Source organism: Hydra vulgaris, chromosome 04, assembly GCF_038396675.1.
Source record: "Hydra vulgaris chromosome 04, alternate assembly HydraT2T_AEP".
NCBI lineage: Eukaryota > Metazoa > Cnidaria > Hydrozoa > Anthoathecata > Hydridae > Hydra > Hydra vulgaris.
In genome coordinates this window covers 39,645,001-39,656,790 of record NC_088923.1, presented here as the reverse complement: position 1 = coordinate 39,656,790, position 11,790 = coordinate 39,645,001, and the positions used below count along the sequence as shown (strand labels likewise).

General features: G+C 27.3%; 2 protein-coding genes across 2 annotated transcripts in view; both read right to left on the bottom strand.

Moving 5' to 3' along the window:
- Positions 1 to 3,349: 3,349 nt before the first annotated feature.
- Positions 3,350 to 9,724, bottom strand: LOC100200403 (large ribosomal subunit protein uL15). The gene is made up of 4 exons (XM_065796324.1): positions 9,543 to 9,724; positions 6,302 to 6,462; positions 5,903 to 6,059; positions 3,350 to 3,738 (listed from the first exon to the last, which is right to left on the bottom strand). Exons 1-4 carry the CDS (start codon positions 9,660 to 9,662, stop codon positions 3,418 to 3,420), a joined length of 759 nt encoding a protein of 252 aa, XP_065652396.1. The 5' UTR covers positions 9,663 to 9,724; the 3' UTR covers positions 3,350 to 3,417.
- Positions 9,725 to 10,936: 1,212 nt separating this feature from the next.
- LOC124805767 (metabotropic glutamate receptor 3) overlaps positions 10,937 to 11,790 on the bottom strand; it is a 3,182-nt gene continuing 2,328 nt past the window's right edge. Inside the window, exon 1 of the mRNA XM_065796323.1 lies at positions 10,937 to 11,790. This exon is cut by the window's right edge and continues 2,328 nt beyond it. Within this exon, the coding sequence (XP_065652395.1) occupies positions 11,358 to 11,790 (433 nt within the window). The 3' untranslated portion in view covers positions 10,937 to 11,357.

The following is an 11,790-nucleotide window of genomic DNA, read 5'->3' as shown; positions in this document are numbered from 1 at the left end:
GGTACCTGCTTTAATCAAGCATATTTGAAGATTTCTTTAAAAAGAAAATTTTGGATCTTAACTAGGGGCAATCCTAAAAAAAAATGAAGAAGGGGGGGGGGCAAATCCTTAAAAAAGTACCTACTGCTTTCTAAAAAAAAGTCTTCAAAATTACTCGATTAAAAGATGTCAAAAGTCTAACTAACCAAGTTTATTCCTCAAAAAAAAAAACTTGAAATTGCCTTCTTTAGGAGCATTATACCCCCCCCTACCCACAGACAAACACACAAACCCGTAAAATCTTAACCTCTCCTTTTCCTCGACACAAAGCAGTTGGCACAAGTGGGTTTAATCACATTGTTTGGCTGGCAACAGTTTCATTCAACAGGCCTGCTGTAGATCTGTATCACTTTATTATTGTTCTTGAGGTGTTGGGTAAATATCTGCATTATGCAGTAAAAAATGTTTTTTATCATTTGATATTGGTCATCTGATAAATCACATTGCACCTTGAGATTGAGGCTATATGATGAACTCATTTTTATGGGTTAGCCAGATTTATTGAGCAAGCTTTTTTTAACCATAAAAATTTCTTGTTCACCTGTATTAATATCTTTCTGAGCCATAAATGATGCTCTGATCAGTGCTTCTGGATGCTGTTAAGCTAATACCGCAGCTTTGCCTCTCTTACTCTTTTCTCCTAATTCTTCCCATAACTTGACAGACCATCCATCACCAGAAATAGTTTTTTTTTTTTTTACCACATTTCTTAAATTCTACTTAAGTGTCTGGTCATGTTTTCTCCTTTTTAAAAGGTCTGACATAGATTATTTTGGAATTTTCAAATTAAAATTGAAACTACTTTATTAACAGTTTGTTTAAAATCTTTAATTTAGTTAAGATTATTTCTTTTGCTAAAATAGAATGCACTATTTGTTTTATAAGAATAGGACAAGTAGGACAAGTAGACAAGGGTTTGATCTAAAATATTTTCTTGCTTCAATTTGATTTTTTTTTTTGAGTTGTACTTTTTAAATTTTGACGATTCTTCTTTAAAAATCTGCATTTTATGGTTATATACAGGATGCTAGAAAAAATAACTTATATTCTTTATACTTTTTTTCAGCCATAACCGTTATACTTTTTTTGTTTCTTGAATATTTAACAAGTAGTAGTATTATTTTATCATTATTTATTCTGTAAAATATATAAATAATAGATGGTAAATATTCAGGAAATAAAAAACAATTATTGGTTATGACTAAAACAAATGATATAAAAATAACTATTATGTCAAGCATCTTATATAACCATAAAATACATTTTTTGTGTGTGTGCGTGTTATTTTTCAACAATCCGTTGAAATTTCAAATATGAGTTAAACAAAATAATTTTGTGCATGCTTTTTTATTTTGCTGCTAATTAGCGTAAAAAGCAAAATAAAGTTAAAAAATACGTTTTTCAAAATATTGCTAAAAATTAGGAATACTCTATCAAAACTTAATCTAAAATAATCTAAAACTTATAACGAAAATAAGATAAACAGATCTTCAAATTATTGTTATTACAATTTTATTTTTTTGAGGAGGAAGAGGAGGGGGGTTAGTAGGAGCTATTTGCGCTTTCGCTTTCCACTTCCCAACCTCCTCTAAGTCTCTTTAAAAAGTGAAGGCGAATCTTTAGTAAAAAAATTTTTTTTTTTGAATTTTTTAAAGTTATTTGTTTCTTTAAAATAAAAAATTTTGCTTTAATTTCATTTTTTATTCTAATCATCACGGAAGCCTGGGAACAAAAATATTTCAAAAGATTCACTCCTCAAATTTTAATTTGCTCATTCTAAATTCAAATTAATCGTCATATTCAAAATTGCATTTAGTTATCTTTTAGTGTTTGAAAGTTTTTGAATATGTTATATGATCAAACGTTTAAATATAATTCAATGAAACTTAAAATTTCATTTCATTGTATTTAAATTCAGCAAAAGAATGAACATACTTGAATTTGGAGTTTTGACAATATCTGAAATTATCATAAAAACATAAAAATTCTGGATACGCCACTAATTACAGATGCAGAAAAGACATTTTACAAAGACCTTGCATCACTAAAAAACAATTGTTTCAAAAAAAATATCAATAGGTGCAGCAATATCTTTCTTTAAATTTTTTTAGAGCACATTCAGCATTAATAAATGATGAACCACCATGTAAACAGCTGTATATCATTTTGTCTTCACTAAAGTTAGAATACTTTATTATTTTTCAATTTTTTCATATTTTGTCTTCCACAACTCCATTAAAATTTCAAACAATAGTTTTAAATACCTAAAAAGAAAGATCTTCAGTTTTAGGAATTTTTAAATATCTAAAACTAAAAATCTTTAATTTTTGCTAGGTCAATAATTCTCGTACTTATCCAGACATGGAGCGAATTCCAAACATATATTTGTTAATACTTAGGTCAAATAAAGATGCTTTGCAAAAAATTGCGATGATTGGAGCCTAGGAACGAAAAAACCAAAAATTTTTACTTTACCTTGCCCCAAACGTGAGAGCAACAAGTTGATAAAATATTTTTTGTACTATTCTCAACTAGACTGATATTCATCGATAAATTTTAAATTTCATAGTAAAATATTTCAGCGTTCAAAAATTATGAACATATAAAGTTTGAACCCCCTCCACCCACCTTCCATTTGAGGAGGTAACAAATTTTATGTAGTCATAATCTTCGAAAGCTGAGAGATTATTAAACTTAAAATTCATTGATGAATTTAAATTTAGTTGAAAATACTACAATAAAATATTTATCAACTTATTGCTCTTGTTTGAGACAGGGGAAAATTTGGTGTTTTTTTTTTGTTCCCAGGCTCCAATCATCGCAATTTTTTACAAAGTATTTTTATTTGACATAAGTATAAGCATAAATGTTTTGAGTTCGCTCCATGTCTGGAAGTTAGCTATTTCAAAGACCAAAAATTGCTGGAGCCCCTGCAATAATCAAAGTTTATTATAATACTATAAAAACAATTTCCTAGTCACAAAAAAATAATCAGTTTATTTGCCACAAAACTCTATAAATTTATAAAAATTTATAAAGTTGTAGTCAAAGTGAGTAACCTAACAAAAAATACAAAAAACTTAAAACGAAATTTTCATTAAACACTGTTTGGAATAAAAATGAATAATTTTTAAATTTGTTTTTTGCTCCTGAATAATTTTTAAACTAATTTAAAGGGAAGGGGGTCAGTAAAACAAACCATTATCTCAGCCATATATCTTATTATTATATATATTATCCGAGCCATATATCTTATTATTATATATATTATCCGAGCCATTTATCTTATTCAGAACTCGATAAGATACTATAAGGTTATTTAATTATATTCTAAACATTAGAAAAAGCAACATAACGTAAAAGATTTTCTAAATGTCACTACAGATTCTTTTCATGAGAAGAAACTCTTTGAACAACAGGACCTAGATTGACCATACTTTCTCGTCTTTTTTTAATTTCTTCTGGATTAGCAAGATAACCTCTATTATCTGGGTCTGAATACCATAAAAGTAATTTGTTATTAGGTCGAGCAGGTCTTGGCATTATTTCATATTTTTCTGGTTTTAGTGCGCACCTAAGTGCTACTCGATCATGATAAACAGCTTTTATAGTGCCTCCATTTCTTTCAACAGCCTCGATTGCAGATTTTGATGCACGCGTAACTTCAATATCAATTTTACCTTCAAACCATGTGGATCCCTACGCAATAACATAAAAAACATATACTTAAAAGGTTTAAAGGGTCCATGTCAAATGACTTTGACATGGACCTTTAAACTTTTTAAGTATATGTAAAGGGTGACATTTTTATAAATGAAATTTATAAAAATGCCACCCTATGTCTCAGATTTTGCTGATTTTACATAGTTGAGAGTTCTTAGTAAAATAAAAATTCCTTGAATATTTTAGCCTCTGGCACCAAGAAGTTCCTGAAGTATGACCATTTTATTTTGGAAAAATGTTGGCCAAGCCCCTCTTGTCCCCTCAGAATTGCAACGTTTATTCAAACGTTTTAAGTTACATAACTTAAAAAATATTTAATCTCTTTAATTAAAAATTTGTACTTGCCTATTTTCAGGGGTGGCGAATCCAATAGAATGATCAGAAAAGTAAATAATTATTTTAAGTACCTGTAATTATCAATTTAATAAATTTAGGCAATTTTTTATATATCTGTTTTTAATGCTCAAGAAACCAATTTGGCCTTGATCATATCAAAAAAAAAGCATTACATATTATTCTATATTCATTGATCTTTCAAAAAATATAAAGATTTTGATCTGCAAGTATATGGATTTCCATATATAGATAATGGGGCACGGTCCCACTTTTTTGTAGCGGAATATTGCAATTGATTTCTCACTATCTTCCAGACTAGCTGGAGCTCTAAAACTTTTGGCATTTCTGTAATGTCAATGAATGTACATGTTAAAATTGTTTTCAGGGCCACAAGATATTAGGGGGGACTGGGGCAAGTGCCCCACTTTTTTCAGTGAAATTTTGAAATTTAGATTTTTCACTGCTTTCCAGACTAACTTAAAAGCTGAAACTTTCAGCATTTGTGTGGTTCTGATGAATGCATGTTAGAATTATTTCTAGGGCAGACAACCAGAGGCTCCGTGGCCCAGGGGACTGGGGCCATGCCCCACTTATTTTCTCCAAATTTTTTTTTTTTTTTTTTGCATTTTCAATAATGTAAAGATAACTTTAAAAAATATTGTCTTCAAAAATTTTTTTGGCTTGTACTTGTTCCTTTTATTTAATTATTTACAAAGTAAAATACAAAAATATAAAGTAAAAATATATCAAGATAGCGTTAAGATTTGCTTAGATGTGTCAATGGCCAAAGAATACATATATCCAGTTGTTGTTACAGGTGCATCAATGATACAAACTATGTTGGTAATTGGAACCCAACACTCATCTGCTCTAGGTGACCAGAAAGTTTGTTAAAAGGACCGTGTGGATGCATAAATGTTAACACAACATCTTGCTCAATATTGTCAATTTCATTTATCATACCAATCCAATGAAACGTATTATAATTTGTTGTATCATATATATATAAACGTATCATATATAGTCTGGAAAGTAGTGAAAAATCTAAACTTCAAGATTCCACTGAAAAAAGTGGGGTACTTGCCCCAGTCCCTCCTAATGTCTTGTGGCCCTGAAAACAATTTTAACATGTACATTCATTGACACTACAGAAATGCCAAAAGTTTCAGAGCTCCAGCCAGTCTGGAAGGTAGTGAGAAATTAATTGCAATATTCTGCTACAAAAAAGTGGGGGCCATGCCTTGTTATCTATATATGGAAATCTATATACTTGCAGATCAAAATCTTTATATTTTTTGAAAGATCAATGAATATAGAATAATGTGCAATACTTTTTTTTTGATATGATCAAGGCCAAATTGGTTTCTTGAGCATTAAAACAGGTATATAAAAAATTGCCTGAATTTATTTAAATTGATAATTACAGGTACCTAATAATAATTTTTTACTCTTCTGATCATTTCATTGGATTTTTCACCCCCAAAAATTGCCTGTTACAAATCTTTAAGTAAAAAAATCAAATATTTTTAAAGTTATGTGACTTAAAACCTCCAAATAAATGTTTCTATTCTGAGGGGACGGGAGGGATCTGGCCAATATCTGCTAAAAGTAAATGTTTATATTTCAGGATTTTCTTGGAGCCAGAGGCTAAAATTTTCAAGGAATTACTATTTTACTAAGCATTTCAGTTGTATAAAAATCAGCGAAATCTGAGATTTTTTGTTTTAGGGTCATTTGACATGGAATTACCCTAAAACAGAAAAAAAAATTTATTTTTAACTTGTCTAAATTTAAATGTTCAAACCCCGCCAAGAAGTTTAATTCCATCTTTTATTCTTCCAGAAACAGCACCAGACTTCCATAATGTATTAAGGGTTATTTTTTCATTAGGATCAATTCTTTTGCTATCAATCATATATTGTAGACGATGTAACTGCACTGTAGCATATTCTTTTTTGAATCTAAAATGCATCATCATCATCATCATCATTATAATCATCATCATCATCATCATGATCATGATCATCATCATCATCATCATCATCATCATCATCATCATCATCATCATCATCATCATCATCATCAACATCATCATCAACATCATCATCAACATCATCATCAACATCATCATCACTTTTATCATCACCAACAATCATCATCCTAACAACAATAATTATGATATAAAAATAAACTCTACACTTACAACTTGTTAGTAAATCCATGCTTTGGAACTAGTCTATAAAATGGTGTTTGACCACCTTCAAAGCCAATACGAGCTTGTGTACCACGTTGTCCTTGACCCTTGTGGCCTGTACCTCCAGTCTTCCCGTGTCCAGAGCCAGGCCCACGACCCTTAACTTTTCGCTAATGATCATAAACATTTGATTTCACATCCAAATATAAAGCAATAAAATTAGTTATTTAAGGGGTTAAAAAAAAACAATTTTCAAAACATACAACTTTTTGGATGTTTTTCATTGTTCTACTTATTTTGTTTATTATTTATAACTGTTACGTTAAAATAATTAAATAACTCTTAGTTTACTAAAGGTTATTTAAAAAATTTAAAATAACCTTTAATAATAGTAAACAACAGTAGCTTGGGAGTTAACTTTCAAAGTAAACTCCCAAGAACATGTTTAAAAAAAGTAAAACTTTTAAATCATTTATAAAACACTACAACTTACTAATACAGTACGATTGGATCCAAAACTGTAATGTTACCATAATGTCAACTGTAACATTACATTATGGTAGGAGTGTTAATGGTTTGGGTTCATAAGGACTGTTAATAATGCAATTTAAGTGCTTTTAAAGCAACACTAAATTCATTAATATTATCAATGTTATTTTTGGTAAAAGATAAAACATTATCCAAGGGTTTTCTTTTTCTAAACTTTTCTCATTGCATATACATGTATATGCAACAAATAATAAGTATCTAAGGACGTAATTTCCTAATAGATTTTGTGCACTTTAATTCTTAAATTGTGAACTTTAAATTTATAAAAAATAAAGAAAAAAAAAAGAACAATCAAAAAATTTATTGCTGTCCCAACCCAAACCCTCAGTTGATGTAGTAATAATCCCTTGCATATTCTACTTAGATAGTCAGTTAATGTATGTACTGAAACTCCTGCAGCTACCTATTTCAGTATGAGGTCATCAGTGTATATCTAATGATGAATTCATATATGTATGTGTGTGTGTGCATGCGTGTGATTTGAATTTAGATCCTGACAGTTTTGAAAATTAAAAAAAAAAATATATTGCCCCTAGTCCTCTATGTCAAGATTATACCTGTTTAAACTAAAACCCTTAGTCAATATATGTACTGAAGTCCCAAAAGATGGCTATTTTAGTATGACACTATCAATGATGTTTTATACAAGGCAAGTATGTAAAAAAATTTGTTTATATATATATATATATATATATATATATATATATATATATATATATAAATATAAATATAAATATATATATATATATATATATATATATATATATATATACATACATACATACATATACATGTATATATATTAATGTATATACATATATATATGTACATATATAAATATACAGGGTGTTAGACAGTCCAATGGCACTGCTTATACTGTGAAATTCTCAATGGGTTTAAAATTTTTCAAAATTCAATGGCATTTTTTTGTTTGTTTTTCAAGTAACAGGACAACTTCAATAAAAATGTCCCATATTTTGTAGAATAATAACAATAAATATTCTGAATATCGCAAAAACATGGTAAAAAATATATTTCTGGTTAACACCCTATATATATATATATATATATATATATATATATATATATATATATATATATATATATATATATATATATATAAATATATATATATTGGGGGCTATTCTAGTAAAAAAATTTGGGCAGTGGTAACCCCTGTCTCGGCTTAATATTAAATAAAATTTCAAAAATAAATTGTAACAACAGTTAATGCATAGTGATGATCTCTGGCAATCATGCATAAAATAAAATATCGTGCATTCAGAAAATAATAAGCTGGTCAAATATATTGTTGTTTTAAGTAATGAAGGACTTCATGTTATAAATAATAAAGAACTTAACGTAGACATTTTAGACAAACTTCAAAACAAAATATTTTCCTACAAGCATACAAGGACTAAAACAAAGCATTATACAATCCTGTACAAAAACATGGAGTTGATATTTTTAGACTTCCATTAAATTATGTAAAAACAGGTTCATTTGCTGCCAAAAAGAAATCTGCATACAGAGGAGTCATCAGTACCAGAGATGATGGAACAATTTATTGCTTGGTTACAACTAATTTATTCATCTTTTCATCTTTGTTTGCAGCATCATTGTTAGCCTAAAAACCTTTAGGTGCTGCCTTGCTGCTAATTTTGACAGGTTAGTATATTGTAAATGCTACAAAACATGAACCCAAGATTGGCATAAAGCTATTTTTTCTGACAAAAGTAACATCAAATGATTTCACACCTACCTAACAGCATGCATAGGCCAAATGGCCAACAAAATTACAGCAAAACTTCAGACACAACAAAAATACACAACTAAAGAACAATCTCCGTTTGCCGACAATGTGGTCTTTGAGTAAAAGCAACAAATAAAGCAGCTGTCTATATTGTAAGATGAGCTGCCACTATTCATGCAGTTACAAAATTATTCTAAATTTTGACAGAATTTAGCCCCTGCTACCCTGCTAAGAGTGTGGCAGGAGCTAAATTCGATGGCCTTCAACAAATAACATTTTAGTTTGAATCCATGATCTAGGACTTCGTTGGATCTTAAGAATATTGAACACCGTTGAATAGAAGTTAAACATAAGTTGAAATGACATGCATCAAACATTGGAAGCTATTTTGGTTACCAAATTAAAGCTGGTTTATGTAAAACTATTGGGTAAAAATAACACCAGGGTATTGTCACAGATTGGTAGAGTTTGTTGAATGAGTGCATTTTTATTTGCCATAGGTGAACTAACAGGATAGCAAAAGCCTATTTATTGAAACCTGTCGAACTATTTCATACTTGGTAGTTTTATTTAGTTGTACTGCATATAATTAAATGTGTTAATTATTAGGATTTATTTTGTTAATAACTTATGTATGGCTTTAATTAAGTGGCCACCACTATAAATATGTAAAAAAATATATAAAAATCAATTAAATTCTCATAGGCGTAATAAAATTGCCTAAGTCATTTTTGGAGAATTTTGTAGCTGGAATGTAGTTCAAGTCTCCTTATATAGCATATTACAAACACCTAAAGTCTTGAACCAATCAGAATAAAATTTTCAAGTAAATTTTTTTTATTTACATAAATCCCTATTTTGACATAAGTTTGTTTATTCTCACAATGCAAAAAAATGACTTTGGAAATTGTATTATGACTATGACAACTTATATAACCAAAAATAAACCTTTCGAAAAGCCCCATTAAAATCTCTAATATTATTGACACCAACACGGGGCAAATCTTTTATGCACTGGAGATTTCGTTCAATGTGGCACATATTTTTAAACATCTCACTGAGCACCATTTCTTTGAAATATTAAAAAACTGAAATCTAATATTAAGACACAAACACTTTAATGCAATTGAGGATATCAAAGATATGCATTTCCATGATATATATATATATATATATATATATATATATATATATATATACATATATATACATATATATATTATATATATATTTATATATATATATATATATATATATATATACATTATTTATATATATATAATATATATGTAATGTATATAATATATAATAGATATAATATATGTAATATATATAATAGATATATAAAATATATATATACATATATATATATATATTATATATATATATATATATACACATTATATATATATATATATATATATATATATATATATATATATATATATATATATATATATATAATATATATGTAATGTATATAATAGATATAATATATATGTAATATATATAATATATATAAATATATATAATATACATATAAAATATATATAATATATATATACATATATAATATATATATATACATATATATATATATATATATATATATATATATATATATATATATATATATATATATATATATATATATATATATATATACACAGAGCTGTCAAGTTTTCAAAATTGGTATGAAGGAGACTTTATTATATTGTCCGACCACAAGGTGTTTGTCCACTAAATATTTTTACCACTAAAAAAAAAAGGTCCTTAAAATTAGACTAAGTGAATATTTGAAATATTTCTATTTTTTTCCATCATCATCAATATATTTTAACATCAACTATTAACATTTTGAATGTTCTTGGGTTATACTCCCAAACAACAATTTTAGCTTTTTCAATGACACTAGGTGATTAAAAGTATGGTTGACTTTTTGGTCTGTTCATTTAAAATGAATTAATACTTGCTAATGTTCCATCCAGTTGAAATTTAGTTGGGTTTAAACTTGCCAATAAGAACAAGAGAATTTTTGAATTTTTTGTATATGCGAAAAGAGAGATAACTTGCTCATCAAATTTTAGGAGATTCCCGCGAAATGGGGGAGACTTGCCAGATCTGTATGCATATATATATATATATATATATATATATATATATATATATATATATATATATATATATATATATATATATATATTAATTTTTCTATAAGGTTTATAATTTTGATGACTTAAAAGTTGATCTTTCACTCAAACTTTTTCAGTAAAAAGAGAATGAAAAAAATCTTTTCCTAGAAAAATGAGATAAAAAATAAATAGGGTGAGAACAACATATTATATAGCTATACATATATAATTAGTTGTTATATTTTCTGCACCATATACAAAATATAAAACATTTTCACAATATTTTATCTAAAACATTTTTCAGCAGAATATGAAAAAGAAATAAAATGAAAATTTAAAATAAATAAAAAATTAAAAAATCCTTTTTAAATTTCAAGACAAATTTTTCTATATTATTTAGAATCAAAACTAAGTCTAAAGGTTTGCTTTGATGAATATCTTTTTTAATTTTTATACTTTTAAAAAGTTTATCAACAAAATGTTTTTTTTACACTGGTTAAATAAGTAAAATTTATACTTTATTATATTATATAATTTAATCCTTTTTTAGCATAAGTAAAAAGATAAATGTAAAAACTTTTTTCATGAATTAGTGAACAAACATTTGCCAATAATAATAGTTCAATATTGTTCATGTTTTAATTGAAGACTTCAATGATGAAGTAAGTTTTTTATTTTTAACTTTAATATCAGATGATGTAGTTTCTGTAGAACCATTCTCCTCTCGTTCTTTTTCAGGCTTAGAAACTTTACTTGGTTTAATGTATGGGTCAGAAAAAGAATCTTTACGATTTTGCCTTGCATGCACTACATAAATTTTCGGCAAAATTAAGCATGCCATATAAGTAAATCCAAAAACACAGGTTGTAAACACCATTACTATTCCTTTGAAGTTACCCTTTACATATTTGAATGTAGGTAAAAACGCAACTGTAATGATACACAATGCTATGGTTGTAAAACTTAAAAATTTTGGTTCATAAAAAGGATGTTCATTATTACGCTCTTGAAATGCACAACATGTAGCAATAATCAACAAAATAAATGGAATAAATGTTGAAACT